This window comes from Amyelois transitella, chromosome 10, assembly GCF_032362555.1.
Source record: "Amyelois transitella isolate CPQ chromosome 10, ilAmyTran1.1, whole genome shotgun sequence".
In the NCBI taxonomy this organism is placed as follows: domain Eukaryota; kingdom Metazoa; phylum Arthropoda; class Insecta; order Lepidoptera; family Pyralidae; genus Amyelois; species Amyelois transitella.
The window spans coordinates 8,949,131-8,974,336 of NC_083513.1; the positions used below are offsets into that span (position 1 = coordinate 8,949,131).

At 34.5% G+C, this 25,206-nt stretch overlaps 3 protein-coding genes and 2 long non-coding RNA genes across 5 annotated transcripts; 4 read left to right on the top strand and 1 right to left on the bottom strand.

The window, feature by feature from the left end:
* The first annotated feature begins 58 nt into the window (after nt 1-58).
* On the top strand, nt 59-1,578 carry LOC132902141 (uncharacterized). The gene is made up of 2 exons (XR_009657027.1): nt 59-204; nt 1,388-1,578. It is a non-coding gene; the product is annotated as an uncharacterized LOC132902141 (long non-coding RNA).
* LOC106133104 (glutathione S-transferase) lies at nt 1,371-3,841 on the bottom strand. Its single transcript, XM_013332717.2, has 4 exons — nt 3,617-3,841; nt 3,108-3,275; nt 1,749-1,888; nt 1,371-1,603 (listed from the first exon to the last, which is right to left on the bottom strand). Exons 1-4 carry the CDS (start codon nt 3,750-3,752, stop codon nt 1,436-1,438), a joined length of 612 nt encoding a protein of 203 aa, XP_013188171.2. The 5' UTR covers nt 3,753-3,841; the 3' UTR covers nt 1,371-1,435.
* Nucleotides 3,842-4,514: 673 nt separating this feature from the next.
* LOC106133105 (glutathione S-transferase) lies at nt 4,515-8,879 on the top strand. Its single transcript, XM_013332718.2, has 4 exons — nt 4,515-4,699; nt 6,714-6,881; nt 8,060-8,199; nt 8,612-8,879. Exons 1-4 carry the CDS (start codon nt 4,564-4,566, stop codon nt 8,765-8,767), a joined length of 600 nt encoding a protein of 199 aa, XP_013188172.2. The 5' UTR covers nt 4,515-4,563; the 3' UTR covers nt 8,768-8,879.
* Nucleotides 4,708-6,515, top strand: LOC132902140 (uncharacterized). The gene is made up of 2 exons (XR_009657026.1): nt 4,708-5,478; nt 5,688-6,515. It is a non-coding gene; the product is annotated as an uncharacterized LOC132902140 (long non-coding RNA).
* A 5,208-nt stretch (nt 8,880-14,087) lies between the features above and the next one.
* LOC132902179 (uncharacterized) lies at nt 14,088-16,148 on the top strand. Its single transcript, XM_060946269.1, has 4 exons — nt 14,088-14,148; nt 14,495-14,668; nt 15,080-15,169; nt 15,892-16,148. The coding sequence occupies exons 1-4, from the start codon at nt 14,088-14,090 to the stop codon at nt 16,146-16,148; spliced, it is 582 nt and encodes a 193-aa protein (XP_060802252.1).
* Nucleotides 16,149-25,206: the final 9,058 nt, after the last annotated feature.

Genomic DNA, 25,206 nt, shown 5'->3' on the forward strand with positions numbered 1-25,206 from the left:
ATGAAAGGCTATATATAAACGTGAAATTTGGAAGAGTTATTTTATATGCGAACCGAAGTGGTATAGAAATGTTTAGAAAATTACACTTCTTTGAATTGAACGGGCTGGCAGAATCGATTAGATACATGTTATTTTACAGTGGTCTTGAATTTGAAGACATAAGGCATGATATGAAAACGTGGCCATTTCAGGAAATCAAAGACTGTAAGTACCTAATTAAGTAACAGAATGCTATAAAAAAAACTACATGCACATACATATATGGTCACGTCTATATCCCTTGCGGAGTAGACAGAGCCAACAGTGTTGAAAAGACTGGATAGGCTACGTTCAGCTGATAGAATTGAGCTTTAAATAGTGTCAGCTTGCTAGCGCATCGTCTATAAAAGGATCGCATTTTATAAGCCTATCCATTAGTCGCCTTGTACGACATCCATGAGAAGGAGATGGAGTGGTCCTTTTTTTGTATTGGTTCCGGGAACCACACGGCATATCTTTAAGAGAATTACAACTTTTCGTTTCGGACCCAGCCCATGCCACGTCGTTTTTATCGCGCGAAACTATTGCTATCCCGTTTCACGTCATAATAAAAAGCGAAACAGTGATAGTATTTTTTTTTAAAATAAAAACAGCCAATTGTAGACTACAAGAAAACCGTATATATAAAATATTTTTATCAATATCAATGCATATATAGCTAAGGCTTCTTAAATATGTACCGAAAGGTGTTTTTAAATTAACAATGCTATGGCTAGAATATGTCGCATCGAGAAAGAGTTTCGCGGGTTTAATTTTCACAATACTTTCGCTGTCTGTCTTAAGTAAGTCCTTTTCAACTAATGGGGAGAAGTAAGATTTCCAGGTCTAAAACTTTGTCAAAATTATTATTAGGAATCTAAAACTGGATGACGTTGATTAAATTTTTCTGTAAATTCTGTCATATAGCTTAACTATGATTTGGAAGGTGCTAGATTGAATCACAAATCAGATGGAAATGATCATGAGCCTGATTTGCCAGGTCAAATGGGCTCTTGGGAGCTTTATCTTCAAAGGTCGCAAAGTGGTTTTGTTTAGAGTGTTCTCTCTGTCCTCATAAATAGTTATATACGAATATGCTCATTAATCATTACTTATGTATATGTATGGTTTGTATAATTGTAAGTCGAACAAACATGATACATATAATCACATCGCCAGGGTATACAGAGCCAGCGGTCTTAAAAAAATCACGTCATAAAATTGGCATTTAAATAGTGATGGGTTGTTGGCGCATTACCTAAAAGAACATAATGACATGAATATTGATAATTAGAAACTATTTAGTACATAAGGATATAAAAAAAAATGTTCTGTTTTTCGTGAAAAATATATTTGTAGTTATTTGTAGTGTTCTATTTTGAGATCTTCAAAGTAGAAATACAGAATAGGATGCTAGTTATACTACATATGACTTTCGCGTAGCAATATACTCCTTGACCCCAGGCAGAGAATGGATATAATTGACGAGAGCTACAATGGTCGGGTAATTCTTCTCAATGTTTTCTTCTGTATATAAATTGAGTGTCTCAAGTATTCCAACTAGGTGAAAATCAGCCCAAGACAGCTGAAAAATAAAAAAAAAATCTCACAATTAAGTGCTATCAAAGTAGACTCAAATTCATTTGATGAGTCTTTAATAATGGCTTGAATATAAAATATCTTACAATATATATAATTAAAGTAAAATTTAAACGAATAGATAAACTTACCTTTCCGCCGAAGAATCCGTTATTAGCTTTGAGTTCTTTCTCAAATCTTGACAGATAGTATACAACTGTTTCTGTCAGGAACTCATGTTTCAGCTGTTCTCTCTTCACTGCATCAGTTTCCGTTATATATGACCGTGCTTCTGCAAACAGTGATCATATATAATGTAGACGTTTGGATTAACACTCTTATGTATAGAAGTAAAAGTTAATGAAGTTAATAATTCAGTGGTTGATACTGATCAAAAATTAAAAACGGGTAAAAGTATTTTAGACACAGGATTATTCGGGATTATTGTCAAAAGGTGGGTGTCCCGACCATGATTAAATAAGTTATATGTGATTTTTAGATCAGCATCGGATTGCGTCCCGGGTTCCTCTCCAGAAAAGAGAGGATGTATCTGGGACAAACGCAGGAGAAAGAAGAAGAGTACTTTGAACATAAATAGTGACTGACATCAACGACAATAAAATTTTGTTCGAAGCTATTAAACTGGTTTCTAATGGTAACAATAACAAGTTTGTATGTTAACGTACATACATAAATATTATGACGTCTATATCCCTTACGGGGTAGACAGAGCCAACAGTCTTGAAATGACTCAGACGTTGACACTATTGAGATTCAAATAGTGACAGGTTGCTAGCCCATCGTTTACAAGAAGAATCTCAAGCTTATCAGCCTTTCACTTAGTCTCCTTTTAAAAAATCCATAGAAAACTTAACAAGCTTTTAAGAATAGTAGTCCTATTCTTAAAAGCTGGGAACCACATGGCACAGCACGGTATGTTTAAATAAAGTATATTCACTAGCCTTGACCATGACCTTTGATACGTATGTCATACGATCTCAAGGTCAAAATTGATGACAGTATTAAAATAGCCGGTACACGAAGAGAACGTAAGAATTTTAGCGGAATGATAATTACCAACATGTTGATCAAATTTTTTTTAACCATCATACCTAAATCTAAGGTATTATGGTTAAAAATACCCTTACAATCTAGAAGTGCAGCCTTAGTTGAGCCTATTTATCATAAGGTCAGGTTTATAAGTAATACATACATACATATGGTCACGTCTACATCCCTTGCGGGGTAGACAGAGCCAACAGTCCTAAAAAGACTGAATGGCCACGTTCAGCTATTTGGCTTAACGATAGAATTGAGATTCAACTAATTACAGGTTGCTAGCCCATCGCCTAAAAAAGAATTCCAAGTTTGTTAGCCTATCCCTTAGTCGCCTTTTACGACATCCACGGGAAAGAGATGTAGTGGTCTTATTCTTTTTTGTATTGGTGCCGGGAACCACACGGCACAGTTTATAAGTAATATACTTAAATAACTATGGATAACTAACTTACTCAATACAAAATCAGCGATATTTAAAACTGTTGCGTCCAACACAGCCTGTTCCCAGGGGTCGGAGGGCAGCAGGTTGGTCTGGCTGGCGATGTAGCGGGCGATTGCTATGGACTGGTTCAGTCTGCGGCCGCCTTCTTCGTATATTGGAAGTTGACCATATGGAAGAGCTGGAATAATGAATAATCTAAGAGATGTATTTCATAATGGTTTTAACAAAAAGTTAATAGTATGGTTGAAGTAATGATTTTGTGAAATTATTTTCCTTTTTGAAGTATGACTTCTTTATCTTTTAGGGGTTATACAGAACCAACAGTCTCGTATCACTGAATTCATTATGACAATAATCCTGGTTAATTTGTGTCCAAAATACTATTAGCCGTTTTTCATTGTAAAACAGTATCAACCACTGAATTATTAACTTCATTATCTTTTACTTCTATGATCTATATAAATCTCTGTTTGCAGAAGCACGGTCACATACAATATTTCAAATTCATACTGCACTTACAATCTTTAACTTCCTTATTAGGCCATGTTTTTCTATCGTATCTGATATCTTCAAACTCTTGTCCACTGAAATACAACATGTATCTTATAGATTCTGCTAGTCCATTAAATTCAAAATAGAACAATTTTTTTGCCATTTTAAACCGACTTAAAAAAGGAGGAAGTTTCGTAGGTATATATGTTTTTATCGTTACTGTTACCAGCCGAGTGATCTAAACAAGAAATCGCGTCTATATATATAATCATCACTATCACAAAAACGTACGTTTAAAGATTACACATTATACTTTTTGTTATCTTATAAATACAATAGTCGAATAAATATTATCAGATTAGTAATTTTATTTATCCGATTTATATAATGAAATAAGGATTAACTTTGATTAATACAAGAGTTTTGAAGCTGTAACTGCGAGTTTTTCAAATACCTGGTACGGACAAAATATAATTAGGGATAGTAGTGTACTTTTTTTTTACCGAATCAAAAAGAATATTTACATCAATATCGGATGCCTAAAAGATATTACAAAAAGCTATAATTTTTGACTCTGTTATTCTAATTATGTTGTGGCCTTTTATACATTTGTCTCTTATTTTATTTCAAAAGCTTCGTGAAAATAATGAATTAATTTAAAAAAGAATATAAATGGATCATCACATTTTACAATTTATCGTATAAAAAATTGACCAAGGGCTTATCGAAAATCAAAGCTAAGGTTAACCAACCAAATTTGGAATACCAAAATAGGAACAATTATTAACATCACAATAATTCACAATCTGACAGGATACACGCTGTGCTTCAAATAAATAATGATAAGAACATATTGTTACTTAACAGTGAGTATAAAATATGCTTCGTCATCGAGGTGAGTGATATCAAAGATATAAATATGACGCACACTTGACATTCAAGTTATTTAGCCAGTAGTAGCTAGTGTTGACAAAATGTCGAGAAAATTGGAGTATTTTAATGTTAACGGACTCGCGGAGTCTATAAGATATATTTTGCATTATGGTGGATTGAAATTCGAAGATATAAGACACGATTATGGTAGTTGGCCGATCACGGAAATTAAAGATAGTAAGTGTTCATTTAATGATAATCTTTTTCTTAATTGGTGTGAACTGCAAACAACACAGACATAAAAAGACCAAGAGTTGGTAGCTGAGTTTTCTTAATGAATCGTAAATAATAATCTATACGTGTAATAAAATGCCGTGTGGTTCCCGGCACTATTACAAAAAAGAATAGGACCACTCCATCTCTTTCCCATGGATGTCGTAAAAGGCGACTAAGGGATAGGCTTATAAACTTAGGATTCCTCTTTTAGGCGATGGGCTAGCAACCTGTCACTATTTGAATCTCGGTTCTATCATTAAGCCAAATAGCTGAACGTGGCCATTCAGTCTTTTCAAGACTGTTGGCTCTGTCTACCCCGCAAGGGATATAGACGTGATCATATGTATGTATGTATGTATGTATGTGTAATAAAATAGAGTATTTTGTGAATGGGTGTTAGTTTGTCCGTTTTTCACGTTAAAACATTGAAAAAATTATAATTATGCGAAATTTAATGGTGATCGGCAGCATGAAATTTCGCATACATAAATTTTTTTTATTCGAAATAATAATAATAGGGTAAGGAGGGGGAATGACGCTCAGTGGGTAATGGCGTTCACCTAGGTAAATCTATCAAAACGCAGCATAGCAACACGCCACGACGCATGAAGGCGCGGGGGAAGGGGGCCTCTAACAGGCGGCGACACGAACCGACAGTCAGCCCGCATCACCTGATCGTGAAGTGCATTTCTTTGTTTGAGGCCGCGCCGATGTAATTTTACGTTTGGTGTTTTCTGTCGGTAAGTCTTAAATTTTAATGCCTATTTTATTATTAATTTACTTTTTCTGATAGTTAAACTATTCTATTTTGTAAATATAGTAAATTTTCAACTCTATTGTGCATATTTTTATTATTATTTCACATCAATCGCAAAATGGGCGTTTGGGGTTATACCGCTCATTTGAGCGCCATTACCCCTTAGTGACAATTTTTATTTCATTGTTGTAGATATGCCAAGAAAACGCAGTTAATCGTAACCAAAAACCCGTTGATGAGCCAAGATCTCCGGTATCATTTGCTGCTCTAGCAATCACACCTACTCCAGGACCATCTTTTAAGCGAGGTCAAAGAAAGCGAAAACAACATGCTACCATTTTAACAGCAACCCCTATGAAAATTATTTTAGAAGACAAAGAAAAGAAAAAAGTAGAGAAACTTAAGAAAACGAGGCATAAAGTTGCCAAAGGGAAGAAACCAAAGAAACAAAAAACGCACAAGAGAAAAATTTTAATGTCCAGTTCTTCAAATAGTGATGATGGAGACCAAATATGCGACGATGACAGCGATGATGACATGAATGTGGATAATGAAAATTACAATAAATGCATCATCTGCGAAGAATTCGGCAAAAACAAGGAATTGTGGTACCGTTGCACCCTCTGCGGGCTGTGGGCCCACGCCATATGTTCGGGATGGGATGCACCAGATGGTTTTACCTGTGATTTATGTGTTCGAAAATAACGAATTAATACGAATTTGTGTTTCTAGAACTCACTTTTATTTTATAATGTTGATATCATTCCTGTTTTTTTAACTAACACATATATAATCGGTTATATTTCTTAAAAACATGTTTGAGCGTCGTTACCCCGTACCCCGAGCGGTATTACCCAGAGTAAGGGGGCAATGCCGCTCAAGCATGCTTTTTTTAAAATGTTTTTTTACTATTAGTAAATAAAAGGTATACGCTGTTATTGTTAACTAGTTGATTACTAGAGAGTTAAAGACTATGTTTCTTTTTTAAATTTTGAATTAAAATGTCTAATCAAAAAAATACACCATTTTTTCGTTAGCTGAACGCCATTCCCCCTCCTTACCCTAAACACAAGATTATTTAGATGTTTTAATTATTCCACTGCTTTAAACTCTCATATACTATATCAGTTACATATCTGTGCAGCATCACTAACCAACCTAAAGCAACATTCTACAACACTTTTGATTTAAATAACAATTAATTAATTGCCTCTTTAGCCCTTCCATATGGCCAACTTCCAATATACGAAGAAGGCGGCCGCAGACTGAACCAGTCCATAGCAATCGCCCGCTACATCGCCAGCCAGACCAACTTGCTGCCCTCCGACCCCTGGGAACAGGCTGTGCTGGACGCCGTGGCCTTCAATGTTATAGACTTTTTACAAAGTGAGTAAAATATGGTTGACAGGGTCTTCGGAAATCCCTTATGATGTAAAACTGTTGAAGTTATACCTGATTATTAATTAAAATTTGCAGTGTGGTTTCCGGCACCAATACAAAAAAGGATAGGACCACTCCATCTCTTTCCCATGGATGGCGTAAAAGGCGACTAAGGGACAGGCTTATAAATTTGCGATTATTTTTTTAGGCGATGGGCTAGCAACCTGTCACTATTTGGATCTCTATTTTATCATTAAGCCGAGCAGCTGAACGCGGCCTATCAGTCTTTACAAGACTGATGGCTCTGTCTACCTCGTATATAGATGTATGTATGTATAAAGGTATCATTGAGTTAATATTCCTTTGTCTCCTACTTACTTTGAAGCTCACTCTATGTAATTTGTCTCGAAATAATTTTTATTTATACTGTCGTCGTAATCATTTTGGCATTCGCACAAACAAATTAAGGAACTGATTGTGAAACAATTCCTTATAAAAAATGCTGATCTCATTCGACGGTTCTGGTTATTTTCATGAAAACAAATGATAAGTATTTCATCAGTTGTGCAATTATTATCCACCATCTAGCGAGAAACGATTTGATAAAAACAATGTGAAGTTGCACGATAGATCTTGCTGATAAAATGAAGCAATTACTTATTGAATTAGTCGAAAAAATCATTTTAAACAAACTTTCCAAATATTTACAAAATGACGTCAAATATATAAAAGAAAGTCATAATCCAGGAAAATCTATGGTTACACTATTAAAAAGTAATCGTTATTCCTTAACGATTGCATACATATATACATATAGTCACGTCTATATCCCTTGTGGGGAAGACAGAGCCAATAGTCTTGAAAAGACTGATTGGCCACGTTCAGCTGTTTGGCTTAATGATAGCATTTAGATTTAATTATCTCGCCCAAATGAAACGAGTTAAAGCATTTTTCACTTTCCTATTGAAAAGGATGCGAAAACGCGTGGAAAGATCTATTACTTTGGTTTAAAAAACTGTCATCTTTTGATTGCAAAGGTGATTTTGAAAGTAGAATCATAAGTGTAGCCAGTCATTCGTTCTATATTACCCAGATTGATTGTTGACTTGTCGAATCAAAACTTCTACCTCGCTTGACCTTTGATCATATTAAAGGCTGTCTTACTAACCATGATGACTTTCCAGAGATAATCACATTTAGACGAGAGGCAGATCCAGTCAAAAAAGAGCAGTTGAAAAAGCAGTTTCTTTCAGAAACAGTTGACTACTACTTATCAAGGTTTGAGAAAGAACTCAAAGCCAACAATGGATACTTTGGTGGAAAGGTAGGTTCAAAACGTTTCTCATTGTAAATTGTTACATTACTTCTTCCCCCAGGACAGCCACGGTTACATCTAAACCTCTTTGGGGATGAGATCATGATCCTGAATTGGGTGAGTCAGGTGTTTACACAAAGCAACTCCTAGCTAATGTTTGCAACCTTTTAGAGGAAGCTTACAAGTATTGAATCATGGTACCAATACAATCGGAATATGCGGATTCCCATCATGACGACAACGGGAACTTTAGTTTTTACCGCAATAAAAAGTAATTAATCATGATCATCTCAAATTTATATATATATATATGTATATGCAAAATTGATTCAGTAGATAACGCGTGAAGTGGTAAGAAACTTTGGCCTTAATTATTTAGATTTCTATAATATAAACTTAAAATTGTTTCTTTTACTTTCAGTTGTCTTGGGTTGACTTCTACGTTATGGGAATCATCGAGGCTATCAATCAATTTACCGAAGAGCAAATTGAGAAGAATTATCCCACAATCGTCGCTCTCTTCCAGAAGATTCGATCGCTGCCCGGAGTCAAGGAATACATTGCTAGCAGGAAATGATTGCCTTTATAATTTGTTTAAAACAACTATAACCCATCTAAGAGACCTCACGTACTCTAATTTTACAGGCAAAATATTGCAACTACTAATAATTTTTAAATCTTATTAATACATTAGTCATTTTTTTAAAAACAATAAGATCTTCAATAAATTATTTTTATAAAAAAAAAAAATATTTTTTTTAATTATAATTTTATACAACCTGATATTCATATTCCATTTGTCTATAACTATAAACAATTAAGATATTTTTGGTTAAAAAAAATAATTATACATTAATTTTTAAGAAGGAAAAACAAAATGAAACGGAACTATAACTTATTTTAGTGTTTTAATTGACAGACATTTCAGAAAAGAAAGTTGCATGTAACTATCTGGTTTTGTTTCGGAGGGCACAAAAATTATAGAAATACTATTTATTTCACGACCCGTATGGTTAACCTTTTTAATAAATAATATAAAATATTCATCGGTAGCTCATTACCATTAGGAAAGTTCACGCAAACATCACTCTTTGTTGGCGACGAGCGGTGAAGACTTGAAAATTAGTTTTGTTCTAATTACTTTCCAAGTTAACCGGCTCGGAGTTTCGTAAAGGCTCAGAAAATTGGGGAATGCTCACGGTTGGCTGCAATGGAGATGGGATTATGGAAATAAAAACCTGATTAAGATCATTGGTAAACTGAATAGTCATTGAGCAAATTGATGATTTGAAATGTACCTACTTGGTGCCAAAATCTGATTGTGTTGTGAATATGTTTTTCGTCTTGAGCGTGAAGATCGTAAGTATTTTATATTTTACATCTCTAGAACTAAAAACACATTATTTATTATTACACTAACGTGTACCTATAGCATACTTAATGGTATTCTATTTGACAGAGTAAGGGATTACAAATGTTTAAAGAAACTGCTGATTACAAAAAATAATAATACCTACTCGAAGTAAAAGTTCAGGTTTATTAAAATGGAACAGAAATTTAAAATAAGTTACTGATTTTTGAAAATTTATGTTTTATTTTAAAGACCTACTTACCTGAAATTGTTGATGTAAGAAAACAATCCATTTCAATCAAGGAGATTTCATTTTAACGTCTGGTGCAGTCAATTTAGCTTATACAAAGATGTTTCTCGCGTTTTATGAAAACGTTTCTGCTAAGATGACCGTTTTAATAAGCTGCTCTCTTAAGGCGAAGTGTGGTATTATAAGAGTTTGCTACAGGATACCCTTACCTCTGCCCGAGTAAAACGAAAAATCACGTGGAATTCTGTTCCTGCGCAAATTTGGTCTTTTTTCCCCTTGCCACGATCTAACTCTACATTCTTCATTCGCTTCTTCTATATTCATATCTTTCTTCAAGTAAGCTCTTCATTTTGGACTGATATTGACATATTTTGCCAGACCATCCCCGATTTGATCAAGTTACTTTAGTCTAGGCCTTATCCCAGTTTAATTGTATTTCTATTTTGTTTTTAAAGAAAATAATAAAACTTCAAAACCTACCCTTAAGCGTCTTTCTTATTAAAAGTACAAGACTATGTAGGAATGCAATATTTCAGCCCCCGCTGAGATTATCAACAGGTGCGTTCAACTCTAGTCGCGTTGTCAGTTATAGGTGCCTGTAAAATTTTATATTACTAACTAGCTGTCCCGGTAAACGTTGTTTTGCCATATAATTAATTTTCAAGAAATTGCTAGTTAAAAAAATGTTTATGGTGGACAACCCTTAGTCTCCCCCCCCTCTATCCCCTTAGGCCGATTCTCAGACCTACTCAATATGCTCACAAAATTTCATGAGAATCGGTCAAGCCGTTTCGGAGGAGTACGGGAACGAACATTGTGACACGAGAATTTTATATATAAGATTTATGGTCAATCCAGGTTGTAAAATGTACTAAATTCTAACAAACTAGTAACAAACTGAAACAGTTTTACGACAGTACGTGGGTCAGACATGGCCTATGTAAAGTTTGCAGTTATATTTTTTTTATTTTCAAACCGATTATCATCTTCCAATTGTAGTTGGCAGATTTTATTCCTACATTTCTATCGACGAAACGCTCAACAATGAAGAAGTGAAGTTGACGTTGTTGAAGAAAATGCTGCAGTGCAGTTTGTTACCGCTTCTTCTGCACTGACGCCTTGGAAGCGGCAGTAAACTTAGTTTTAAGTAATTTATTTGACGTCAACCAATGTTGTGAAACCAAACGTTTTGACAATTATTAAGCGATATGAAGTATCCTATAATAATGAATAAAAATTTTGAATTCAAAATCAATTGTCAATGTCAATGTCTTGTCGGCCAATTACCTGATGACGAAATATTAAGCCCTCGATTAGTTTGAAGAACAAACGGAGAAAACGTTCAGATTCAATTTTGAAATGTGCAATCTTCCGTGCTGTTCCATTTTTAAAATGCTTATTTTACTTACTTTTGTGTCTGAACAAATTCTGCCCTCGACTTTGTAAATCAGTCAATGACCATCGTGGATAAAAATCTGTTAAAAAATAAACGTCGGAGAACTATTATAAAGTTGAAAAGCTGAAACTCTTTGCGATCAACCTTCCGCTTTCGGGATTTGCAAAAAATATTCGCGGAATGTTAATGCCTAACTCCAGTGAACTAGTTGGAAACTTCTGGAACAGTTTACAGGGAGAGTTCATTAAGAACGTCGTTACTTTATCCTGTGGCCCAAGTATGGAAAAAACAGTTGGAAAATAACCAAACAAAAATAATCACAAGAAATTAATACAACTATTTTATGACGAGAAATTAACATAACATTATTCTTAAGTAAACAACTTTTTTTTCCAAAATACTCAAAAAGCAATTGTACGAGAAGTCACTTCTCATTGAAGTCCCACTTAACTGGTTCCTTGCTGATTGAATACTTACAGTATGTGTTGTTTTTTTGTTATGTTGTCAGTTTCCTTCATACATTTTACTTTCAATTCAAGAAAAAAAATCGCTAATTGAATTAATTAATTTTCTCTCAAATCTTTACAATATAACGTACGCCCAATTGCATTCTTATATATCCACTTTAAGGTACAGAGTCTGCCAAAGAAATTTTCAACTCCTACATCAGGAATTTCAATAACCGCTCGCAGCTTATAAGTTACGTCCAAAGCGCAGAAGAAATACTTCACTTTCTATAAGTAAGGAAATGAAGTTCTACCACTCGGGACTCGTTTAGACTTCGCAGTAATTGGACTTAACTTGGCATTGTTTGACGGCAGTTTGAAGCGCTCTTCAGGGTTGGGACAGTTTGTTTGCAGATTTTCAGATGGCAAAGTTGTAATTGAGAGCCAACATTTGTGTTATATGGGGAAAGAAACGAATATAGTGAATGTTGACATTAGAGTGAACCATGAACTTGAGATTCTTCTTTAAGGCGATAATTTAGCAACGTGTCATTTTCTTTCAAAATCAAATCAAAATTCAAAAATGTTTTATTTTCTGAAACAGATAATCTTTGAATCTCACCTCTGTCGTTAAGCCATTGAGCTAAACGGCCTTTGTCTTATGACTGTTGGTCCTTTTTGCTTCGTAAGATAAAAAAAACGTAAATTGAGAATGAAATCAGGGAAGGGGAAAAAAGAGTATGAATTTTATTTTATAAACGGACGAATATTTATAAAAGAAGAAAATTTTACTTGATAGAGCGGGTTTGTTTAAAATTAGACAAATAACTGTTATCAAGTATCCCAGTTGACAAGGGTTCTTAGCCAGCTAATGTATTACCTGAATACCTCCATATTCAAGGAGAAATCAAATTTAAGTGGTTGATGTGGATTGTTTTGTCATTTGGTTTCTACAGCTAACTAGCAGTCTTTTGTTAAAAGTAAACATATTTCATATAGGCGATGGGCTAGCATAACACTAAAACACTATATGCATGACAAGAGACAAACCATAACGCATAATAATATAGCACACCGCCATCAATTAGAACAAAAACGAAAATAAAGTTACATAAAGTTGAACAGACGTGATTGTGTGTATGTTATATGTAATTAAATATTACGCGAAATACATACATACATATAATCACGTCTTTATCCCTTGCGGGGTAGACAGAGCCAATAGTCTTGAAAAGACTGATAGGCTACGTTCAGCTGTAAGGATTACTGCTAGAATTGAGATTCAAATAGTGACAGGTTGCTAGCCAATCGCCTAAAATAAGAATCCCAAGTTTATAAGCCTATCCCTTAGTCGTCTTTTACGAAATCCATAGGAAAGAGATGGAGTGGCCCTATTCTTTTTTCTATTGATGCTGAGAACCACACGGAAATATTACCAAGGAATTAAAAATTCATAGCAAAACGTTCCATTCGAATCAGTTTCTATGAGCCGTGTTGTGAGGTTGTATCCAATGTGTTAGAGCAAAATGCAGGTGAAATGAAAATTAGCCGCTAACAGTCCATTACCGAGTCACTTTGACGTAAAAGGATTTTTCATGAGCGCTTTGCCGTATGATAACACGATATTCAAAATGCTGCAATTAATATACGCGTAGTAGAGACACACTTAACATCTGCATGCCGTATCGTGTGGTTTTGGTTTCCGGCAAGTTAAAATAGAACCACTCCTTATATTTCCCATGGATGTCGTAAAAGGCGACTAAGGAGTAGGCTTATAAATTTAGGATTTCTCTTGTAGGCGTATGATCTTTGTTATATTTCAGGTTATGTTTATAGTATTTATGAGTAGTTTTGAAATTTTGATTTGACACCTATTCTTATCTCTCTCTATCCTAACCCGCTTGGTTATTGAAAAAAAAGCCTTTAATTTCAGTCGACCGTTTACTTGTTATGTACATTATGACGTTTAATCATAACCTACCTAAAATCAATCAGTTTAAAGAATTTTTTCCACACAACTTGTGAAGTAAAATTTAATTAGTCACCCTTTTCACTCTCTATCATTAGACGAAATTGTCAATTGAAAAGTCCATTTAAATGTACACGAGCCGCATACCGTGACTGAGAAATCAATTAAAAAACTCATTTGTGGACTTGCTTTTGAGTCTTTCAGAATTAGTGGCTGGCACTATGAAAGGACTCAATGTTGATTGGTTCGTCTTCTATATAATATTTGTGTTTTACTCTCAATGTCATGGTAAGAGATTTTTATGTACTATCACGCCTGTTTTCCACAGGGGTAAGCAGAAATTGTTGCTTTGATCCCATATTTGCCAAAGATATCGTAAATGACGACTAAAGGAATAGGGACTTCTAGTAAATGATCCAATAGTAAGATTCCTCTGCAAAGTTTCGGTAGTTTGATGAGAGTCGCTTCAATTGAATACCTGACTCATGCAATCTAAGACCACGGTCAAAAGATGCATCCGGGACTCTTCTCCTGAGAAGCGAGGATGTAACTGGCATTGACGACAGAAGGAAGAGAATATATGCAGATCTCTCCAGCTTTCTCCAACTTCTTTCCATCATAAATACTATCCTGGTAAAGGGTCAGGTCAAAAGTACCCGAAACCGCCGAGCTTGTATGAAGAGAGTTATGAATGTAGATGAAGCGAAGGAAGTATGCAGAGATCGTGGCAAGTGGAAAGAGGTAGTCTCTGCCTACCCCTCCGGGAAAGAGGCGTGATTTTATGTATGTATGTATGTATGTATGTATAAATACTATGATTATTACTCAATCTTATTTTCATGATGAATACTGTGATGATCATATTGCACTCAAAAATGTATTGTTCTTTAAGCTGAAGAGATTTCTGCTGACTACTACTACGGCTTCGGGGTTTTGAGGTCCGGTGACAAGACGAACCTGTGTCAAAATAAGGACTATCAGTTATTGTGTCACGTCAATTGTGGAGGTGACCACGTTTGTCTGAATGGAAAATGCTACTGCTTCACCGCCTTTACTAATACGGTTGGTGAGTGGAAAATTGTTTAATGATTCTTATAGTTAGACTCTCTATAGTTATATAGGCTCTGCTTAGTCCAGAGACCACTCTTAATTCTAAACTAAGTTTATAGTAACTTGTGACATGTTTATGTTATGGCAATTTTTGTTAGTTATATTTTTGTAAAAATCTTTCTTCTAATATTAGGCAAATATTACATCTTTTTACTTGATCTTTGCTACTTTTATTAATCCAGATTTCATATCTTTGGCAGACCCCAATTAATAGATTTAAGAAACCTTGCATCAACAAATCTAGCATCACAAAATTCAATAATATATTTTAACATACACTTATATTCTTTTGACTTAAAATTTAGTAAAAAAAAAACATTAACAACAATTCAATATATGGGTAAAAAAAAATTAGTTTAACTTACAGGAAAGTTGTACCCGGCTCTACTAACACCACATAAAGGGCAAGATTCTGGAGAAACCGCCGATTATGAGGGTGACGACGAATTTGATTCAGGTAAGAATATGATGTCAATAAAATAAGATATCATGAGGAAATTGTCAATAAAAAAATAAAACCAGAAGGAAGAAGAAGAACTGTTGAGTCAAGAGCTGTATGCGGTAATAATATTAATTTTAAGAGAGCGTCAGTGGTCGAATCTGTAAGACGCTAGTTCGAATCCCACCGCGGCCATGTATCAATGACTGTTTTTGAAGTTATGTACATTAGTTTGAATACTAACCGTTGCTTAGTGATCGTGAGGAAACTTGCACATCCAGGTGTGATCATATGATCTAATACGGGTAAGGTTCCCATGCAAAGGTTGCGGAGGTCAGGCGGGAGTGGCTTCGTGTTTAAGGTGGTTAAGGGCTTACCCCGGAGTCCTCTTCAGAGTGGTGAGAATTCAACCAGGACTAAAGCCAGGAAAGAATATTAATTTTATGTTTATTACAAGAAGTGGAAGGTCCCGATTACTGAAAAATAAGACTTATATTATCTTTGTCCTATAGTAATTTGTAAACACGTTATTGAAATTTTAATTCGCGCTTTTTCTGGCCCAGTATAGATGTCACTAAGAATTACACGTTATTGAAATCTCTTGTACGAGTAAATTTCGATACCTTCCTTGAGAAGGAAGAAAATAAATGAAAATATACAAAATCATCAGAATGTCCGCCGGGGGTTTACAAACCAAACAATAAAATAATATTTCATAATATAAATCATTATTTTTTTAGACCCAACGAAGAAACGAAATTCATTACGGCATCAAATAGCCCATTTCTGCCCTAACCTTGATATAGCCAAGAAATGTATCATGAAATGCATGGACGAAGGGAAACCAGCGTTTTGTGGTAAAGATCACGTCTGCTACTGTGGACACCGAGACTCTCACACGAAAGGGGGGCCGAAAGTGGACGCCTATAAGGAATTCAAAGGATTGTATGATAAGTATCTTATGGGATTGGGTGCTAAAACAACTTCAACTGCGTAGAAATAAAATATTTTCATAATGTACATTTTTATTGTTCTACTGATTTACGTTCCTACCATATTTTTTTACTTTGAACTGATTTAGGTACCTACCAACATTTTAATATAAAAATGTAATACGTAGATTTTTTTGTAGCTTTAGATTTAACTTGAAAAAAAAAGGGCTTATACACACATGCCTACATAAAATCACGATTCTTTATTAAAATTAATTTAATTTTTGCACAATAAGTATGGCTTTACAACTGTTTAGTCACTGCTTTTACCTATGGCAAGAAGGCGTTAATCGTATATTTATATGGCGTTATACAGGGTTACGTGCTATCAAACGCAAAACCTTTACCTACTATCTCAGTCTATCACACTGAACAACTTTTCCTATGAAACCAACACAAAAATCGCGAAAATAAATTTGCTGTTCTACATAATACAAGGATCTATAACCCTGTATATTGTTTACAACCATAGGCATGAAATAAAATCAAACATAATAGTTTTAACAATTACTCTTGTAGGTGATAGAAAACTGTCCCTTTTATGAATCTCAATTCCATGTCACTCTTAGTCATTTCAAGACTGTAGGTTATATTATATTTACCACGCAAAGGATATATACGTAACTATATGTACTTACGTATGTAAAATAGTTTAGAAACAAAACAAAAACAAATTTCTAATTGCTCCTCTTGTATCGCAATTACTACAGCTCCAGTGTTCCCCTTCAGGGGCTAAACATGTACTCTCTGTCCAAAATTAATCCATATTGTTTGGTATCAACACAATCTCAGCAAAGGGGTAGCAGACGTGATCGGTATCCTGATTTATATGCCGCGAACAGACACAGCCATAGACTACTTAAGTTTAGATGACACGTTATTTTCCAATGTAATTTTTGTCCATCCATATAGATGGATGGGCTATAGACGTGATTATATGGCTATCCATAAAATCACGCATAAATATATCTAGGAGTATATATAAATGGATAGCCAGATAATCATGTCTTTATCCCTTGCGGGGTAGACCGAACCAGCAATCTTGAGCGGCTAGGTTTGCTAGCCTATTGCCTAAAAGAAGAATCCAAAGGTTATAAGCCATTTTGTAATTTTTTTAATAGTTTAAATTTTAATTCCTCATGTAGGCGATAGGCTAGCAACCTTTCACTATTTGAATATCTGTCTATCTGTTGTATTTTCAAGACTGTTGGCTCTGTCTGCCCTTCAAGGAATTGAGACGTGATAAAATGTTCAATCATGAAGCCAAACAGATTAACGTAGCCTTTCCTTTCAAGACTCTTGGTACGGTCTAGGCTGACTGATAAAAACGTAACCAACAAGTCTGTATGGTTTTTTTTACAGCTGATAGGTTACTAGATAGTATAGGGCTCTAATTTTCAACAATAAAATTAATACGTGTCCCTAGCTAGCCTACTTTAAGTTTGGGCCAAATTTTATCGAAATCAGTCCAATTGTTCTAAATTTGAATAAATCGACTTTCTTCAGTGATAGGATTCCAACTGATTTTTTAATAAATACTGTCTATTTTCTATTGTATCTGTGAATCAAACTGACTCGACTGAATTTTAATTACAACATTTATATGTGCATGAAAGAGTCAGAAGACTTTTGGCATGTGAAATTGTTAAAACAATGTGTTGTTCTAATTTATGCAAGTTGTAGAACAGAACCAATTATGAAATTTGTAATTATTAAATATTGCTGTAATGTTTGTTTTGATTGCTTTGTTTATCTCTTGCGAAGTAGACAGAGTCAAAGATCACGTCTATTTGGAGTTCCGTTCCTACAAGGTAAAGACGGGATCCTATTATCTACTAAGCCTCCGATGTCTGTCTGTCCGTCTGTCTGTCACCAGGCTAAATCTCATAAACCATGATAGCTAGATAGCTGAAATTTTTACAAATTATGTGTCTTTGTTGCCGCTAAAAGTATAATAAGTACGAGTAACTTTTTCATAGAATTTAATTATAAGAAATTTTTTTCACTTTAATTTGGATCCAATAAATGAAATTTTGATTCTTTTCCGTTATAATATTGGACATTAATTAAAACAAAAAAAATAAAATAGTATTTTCCTTATTTTAACGCTAGGTACTACTAATGTAAGTGAATTTACATTAGTAGTAGCGTTAAAATTATAATTTTAGGAAAAAGCACGCGGGCCCCGGTCTCAAGTTCCGGTTTGTCTTTTATGTTCCTAAGGAAAATCCTAAAACAAACATTAATGTTACTGACAGTCCACCCTCATGTAGGAGATGATGAAATTAGATTATGCTCTATACAGAGGGTGCGTCGAGACCATCACTAGATATTAAGCTTTTGCCCGCGGGTGTGCTGCGTTGTATAAATTGAAATCGCACATATTATTTTTGATGTAATTTTCACGTTCTCCATGTCGAACGATATTGGAATCTAAGAGATAGGAGTCATCAAATCGTGAACACAGATGTGAAACCCTTAGGAGAAAATTAACATTTATAAGAAAACCAATTTTATTTTTGTGAAAACTCATTAGTTTTCACCTCTAGTTGAGATCAGCCGAATATAAATTTACATACATACATATATATGGTCACGTCCATATCCTTTGCGGGGTAGACAGAGCCAACAGTCTTGAAAAGACTGAATGGCCACGTTCAGCTATTTGGCTTAATGATAAAAATTAGATTCAAATAGTGACAGATTGCTGGCCCATCGCCTAAAAATAAGAATCCCAAGTTTGTAAGCCTATCCCTTAGTCGCGTTTTACGACATCCATGGGAAAGAGATGGAGTGGTCCTATTATTTTTTGGTATTGGTGCCGGGAACCACACAGCAACGGATATAAATTTGATTTTATTTATACAATTTGCATAAATTGCATGTCCACAAGGGCCATAATCAAATTTGATGTCATAAGCTCATAACACTATCTAACTTAAAAACTTAACTCAAACGAAAATCTACTTAAAATACTTTCTAATACGGTTGAAAATAGCTCGTTGTTTTAAATTAATATGTCTTTCTGGCACACAAAATTTGAATTAAGCCCTTAAAATCCGTCTGAAAGTTATGAACTAGTAGATAATATTATGCGCAAAGTTGTAACAAACACGGATTTGGTAACGCCATAGTTCTATAGTGTATGAAAACGTCACTAAAATTATACGGAGTAGTTATTAACATACAAATCAGTTGGCCTGTCTTAAGATGTTTGTTATGCATGATAAGGCGGTTAGAGCGATTCATTTTAAGTAATTGCTGGTGAAAACGTCTTTGCAGAGTAAAGATTAAAATCATTTCAATATTAACTTAACAAAGTGAGTGTGATTAGAAAGTTGGAAGGGAAGGGCTTAGATGAACGTATCTTGATCAAAGGTCTGGTCAAAAATATCTTTAAAGATACTGCATAAGTAAAGAATGTGGATGAAGCGGAAGAAGTATGCAAGGGGTAGTGGCAATTGTATGTGGCATAATGTATGTGTTTATTATTATATCAGTGTTATATTTTTATACGTATTTTATTATCTGTTATTACTAAAAGCAGATATGAAAGATTTAATTCAGACACACTGAGGTAAGCAACTCTATTTATTTATTTTAACTTTATTGACCAACAAAAGTGTAGCACAATTTGCGGACTTAATGCTAGAAGTATTATCTACCAGTTAACCAGTCGGTCTGACAAAGAACTTCAAAGTGGGGTCAAACTAAACAATTATACTTATTTATTGATTTTTCTTTCTCTCATCTTTGCGCGTTCCCAGTTGCACCCTCTGCCACTTCGCTTCTAAGCCTGGGCTCAGCTATGACTACAATATTATGTCGCCTATAAAAAAAACTGAATTTAATCTTTCGCGTTGCAATATAAAGAAATAAGTAGTGCCCTTGTACTGAATATCTCTTTATATTAAGTTTTTTCTTATTTTCCTTGTTGTACATAAATATTTATATATATATACTATTGAAAATAATAGAAGTATTAAACGCGCACGTAACGTACCTGTATTTCAGACGTTTCGAATCATGTTACCAATTATCCGTGGTCACCGTAATTCATTAATGATTTGGAACGTCCAAGATAAAATAAATGTTAGTTAACGTGCGCGTTTATTATAGCTTATTTACTAAATGACAAATTGTTTATTTTTTTTATTTTTTTGCACCTTATATCAAACCAGAAGTTTTCCACCTCAAAGGTCGGTTGATGACAGCCACACGAACGAGTCCCTGATAAGGGTCAGCGTATAAACCGGGCGCTCCCGGGATAGGAAACAAAGGGCGCTTCTTTGTGGAAACATACTCCACTTTGTATTATATTGACCTTAAGCTTGTTTTATTTTATACATACTAATTAAAATAAAAATAAAAATTACTTTTGTACGTGACGAATGAATTCAAAGCAACAGACTTTTGTTTGTTTGTTTGTAAAAAAATAGGAATACAACAAATTGTAAAACAGTTATTGGATTTAGAAGAATATATGTACAATGGCGGATGGGTATGTCCGCGGGATTTTATGATATTTTGCACAAAGACAAACAAAATAAAACTATCTGCCAGAGAGGGAAGAAAAACCTGTTTGGAATATTGGTTCAAATAAATATTTTGTCTAAAATGAGAACATTTCAGTAGGCACTTATTACGTGTTTAATTATATAATATTCCAAATAAATTAATTATTAATAGCTCTTAATTAATAACCAATAAAATCGCATCCATAATTTCACATAGCACATTTTTCCATTAGCCCGTAAGTAAAATAACTTAATTAACATGTCCAAAAATTGGGAATGAATTATCAGAAGGAAAGTACCGTCGGCAAAGTCAATTAGTAAAATAAAACATAATTCATTTCAATAATTCACAAGAGAAACTTTGCCCTTTTTCGTTGTCCCTATCACTTGTATGCCCGACCTGTTCTGGCGTAACACATTGGGTGCAATGTTGTTCTCTCTTTCTAACGTAGGGGCGGCATTGCCCAACTTTGCGTGTTATCTCCTTCTGTTTGGCTCAACTGCGTTCGTCTGAGATATTGCTCTACTTGATTTGTTAACAAAATATTCATATGGTTTTGTGGATATAAAAAATTAATACATTAAATACTTACGTTGAATTTTCGGAAAATTATTGTATAGTAGGTTTTATAAATCCAAATTCTATATGTTTTATACATACACATATAGTCACGTATATACATCCTTGCGAGATTGACAGAGCCAACAGCCTTCGGCTGTATGACTTTACGATGGAATTGTTATTCAAATAGACAGGTTGCTAGCCCATCGCCTAAAAGAGGAAACCCAAGTTTCATAATGATGATAAATACATTAAATAAATGATTAAAACTTGGCAAACTTACAAAACCTTCTTTTATGAAGTCGGTGGGATGTAAGAAAATGGGGACAGTTCTATGTAATTTTTCAATTTCTTTTCACATATCATTATTTTAAAACATTATTATTATATTATTTTAATACTTAAATAGAGCATACACCAATACAATGCAGCTTCACTTCGATTGGCCACGGATCTCCCCTTGTAGCTCGTAGCAACGTGAGGCTGTCGTGCGGGAGATCCGCTACGCTGCGGACGTCTACGCCGTAGCACTGCTACGAGTCCTTGACACAGTGCCCCGCCTGCGATTTCGTCCGCGTTTTGAAATCCGCAAGTAATTTTTTTGGGATTTTCACGGATTTTTAAGTGAAAGTGCAGTGAGGAGGGATTGGTGGAGTTATCATTCAGGTAATATATTTTATATATTTTTTGTTGTCTAATATATTATTGTTTACGTGTAAGATGGAATCGCGTCTAGAATTTTGGCTTTAGAAGATGTTGACAAAATCATTTTACTGATACATTAAATACTGTATTGTTTTAGAATTAAAGTGATGGCAAGTTTATTATCACAATATGCAGTTAAATTATATTAAAAATGGTTTTAAGTTTGAAACTAAAGTTAATTTTTCATCAATGTCAATGTTCTTTACAGTTGAACTATAATATTTTTCTCAATTTAAAAACGACGAGTACTTTAAGAGATGACCTTGACTCGCAGATCCATTTAAAAGCTTTTAAGAACACTTCAAAAAGCTGAGTAGAGTTTCCAGGAAGCGTTTCGTAGTTGGTTATGTTTTGAAATCTTGTTAATTATGAATTGTTTGTGCTCATTTGCACGGTATTGGCTTGAAAGCTTTGTCGTTCTAAAAAACTCAGAATCCCACTGTACTTTTTTTCTTCCTCCTGGCATTACTTTTAGAGAGGAGCCAGGGGTGTGCCTTAGATCTGGATTAGTTTATTTTTCTGCTCATAGCATGACACGTGTGACGCCGTTAATATCGCGCGAAAAGCTACCGCTCTTTCGCTTTTTAGATGTGAAACGGGACGATAGTTATGAGCGCGATATAAACGGAGTAGCGCTGGTTATGCTACGCGGCTGTAGTTTATTAACCGGGACTCATTCACCCGATTTTTTAACCGGGATTCACTATTACCAAAAGTTCTGGTTTGGGTAAGTCATGTACAAAAGGAATCCCCACTGACCACCACCTAACCGATATTGAATCATGGTTGAAAATCTAGTAGCCGAAATGGGTTAGTTTTCTCTCTATGTTTTTCCTCATCGTAAGAGCATCTGTTAGAGATATCAATGCATACCCTTAACTGTTGGGTTTAGAAGTTTGGCAAATCACTTCCCTTCGTGTTCTACGGGTACATTTAGGATGGATTTTACGGAATTCCCGCGGGAATGAAAACTAACGACATATTTCGTTTCACAAGGACAAAGATACGGGCGTACTTTAGTTTTCGATCAACAACTTCATACGCCAACGAAGCAGGCAAAAAGTTACAGTAAACATGTTAACATTATGTCTTCAAGAAACTGATGCCTGTCACGATCATAACGTTATAGAAATCCCATTTCCTCATGTTATTACGTCTCGACATTTAAGTGGATACATTTTTCCAAGTATAATATAAAAATTTCGCAATAACCGGCATATTAACTCGCATTCAATATTCCTTGGGGCCCATTGAAAAACTTTACCACTCCGCCCGAGCACCAGGAAAGATGTTTAGAAATTCTATTGTGATGACATAAGATATATTATTATTCCTATATGTATTTATTTACAATCCCGACCAATATTATAAATGCGAAAGTGAGTTTATTTGTTTGTTTCTTTGTTACCTATTCACGGGTTATTTACTGAAGTTTATTTTCTTGAAATATCACGTATTTATTGAGAGTCTCGAGAAGGACATAGGATACTTTTCATCCCGGCAAAAACTATAGTTTCCGTGGGATATTTACGAAAAACTTACTACTGACGTATTCTTTGGTAGATGGCGCTAATGTCGTTACGTCTTTGGGTGTTATATTCTAAACATGTTGTACATTCAAGTCGCAATTTATTCATTTAATCACGTCTTTATCCCTTGCCTTCGGTCTTGAAATGACTGAAAGTTATTTTCAAATAACTTTCAGTCATTTCAAGACCGATGGCTCTGACAGATTTGTAAGAGATAAAGACGTGATTATATGTATAAATTTAATTTTCAAAGAATAGGAATACATAACGTGCTAGTAGAAGACAAAATAAGAATATATGTATTTTCTATTACTCTATATACAACACACTGGTGTTCAAACTCTTCTTACCTATCAATAAGATGAAGATAGCATGAACTTGCACGGCCCGATAAAAACTAGCACATAAATAGCAACGGAACAAAGGGAAAAGGGGTCATATAGGGAACATACAAAATTGTTTTTGTTCCGCCCGCAAACATTTCTTATTTTATACAAGTTGTTGGCGCGGAGTCTTGGCATCGAGTGAAAGAATACGCTCATATGTGGCGATAAGTTTGGGAACTGTCAGAATTTGGAATGAAATGAATTTATCATTATTCTACTGACGTTTGTTCTTTTTGGAAAGGTTCTGGGTTCCTAGGCTAGCTTTCAACAGCATCCCAGCCCCTGAAGAAGGTACAATACCAAATTTCAATCGTCTCTGGATCCAGCGGTTTGAGCTATGAGTTGATATATCAGTCGGTCAATGTCTTCTTTTATATTTTAGATTTGAGACCGTGTGACCCCAATCTGCTTAGTGGTGAAATAATAGTAATTACATGACTCCACCAATCCAGGAGTTTGTCATATTAAGAAGTGTAAGTCTTGTAGTGACTATACATGAATAGTAGCGTTTATTCGTTATTTATATTTATCCAAAGGCACCATTTCTTTTAGAATCCAACCGGAACCGCTTCTGATTTTACACGTAGCTCCGAATAAGCGTCCCGAGTATCGGATATGACGTCATTTCCTGACGTGCGTATATGTTTTACTTCCAAGAAACATCAAGTGGAATAAATATTCTTAAGATTTCTTCAGAAAGACATGAAAAAGCTAATTTGAATGACAGAATCACGCTTCTTTTTAGGAAGAGACTACAATTTTGTACTTGCCATGACCTTTTTTCATGCAAGCTCGTCGATTTAAGGTATTCTTGGTCAGACAATTTGCCAGAACATCCTCAGCTTGATCAAGGTATTGTTGCACGTCTGTCCATTTTAACATTCCCATTTACACTACCCTCATATACATGTATATACAATTAAACGTATATTCTTCTAGTGAGTAGTATAATAAGAAAAATACATTATGCTGAAGTAACGCAGGCTATTATTTTCAATTTCTACGTGTATAAAGAATAGTTAGTGATACAAAAAATATTTTAACGGTTGCTTTTGTTACTAGGCATTATTTATTATTAAAAGAGTTTATAGTAAATATATTTCATTTATTGCGTTTTTGTGTTATTCTGAATTTGAAGAAGAAGAAGTTGCTTGAAAGTAATCTTTACAATAAAAGAATTTTTTTTTAGATTTTTTCATCATGGCCATTTAAATATTTAGCCATAATACTTAAGAGTCCATGGTCTAATATGTTACAATTTTTTTCCAGAGCGACTATCGTCTGACACGCAGTGCAAAGAATTTTAATGGTTTTAATCTTTTTTAGTTCGAGTTTCAATGTACATAGGATAGGTTTCCAATCCT

Coding starts and splice junctions, on each gene's coding strand:
- LOC106133104 (XM_013332717.2), bottom strand. CDS start 3,752: ATGGCAAAAAAATTGTTCTATTTTGAATTTAATGGACTAGCAGAATCT. Junction 3,276..3,616: donor TAATAAGGAAGTTAAAGATT/GTAAGTGCAGTA, acceptor TCATTATTCCAG/CTCTTCCATATGGTCAACTT. Junction 1,604..1,748: donor ACGGATTCTTCGGCGGAAAG/GTAAGTTTATCT, acceptor TTTATTTTTCAG/CTGTCTTGGGCTGATTTTCA.
- LOC106133105 (XM_013332718.2), top strand. CDS start 4,564: ATGTCGAGAAAATTGGAGTATTTTAATGTTAACGGACTCGCGGAGTCT. Junction 4,700..6,713: donor GATCACGGAAATTAAAGATA/GTAAGTGTTCAT, acceptor TTGCCTCTTTAG/CCCTTCCATATGGCCAACTT. Junction 6,882..8,059: donor TGTTATAGACTTTTTACAAA/GTGAGTAAAATA, acceptor ATGACTTTCCAG/AGATAATCACATTTAGACGA.
- LOC132902179 (XM_060946269.1), top strand. CDS start 14,088: ATGCAATCTAAGACCACGGTCAAAAGATGCATCCGGGACTCTTCTCCT. Junction 14,669..15,079: donor CGCCTTTACTAATACGGTTG/GTGAGTGGAAAA, acceptor TTTAACTTACAG/GAAAGTTGTACCCGGCTCTA. Junction 15,170..15,891: donor TGACGACGAATTTGATTCAG/GTAAGAATATGA, acceptor TTATTTTTTTAG/ACCCAACGAAGAAACGAAAT.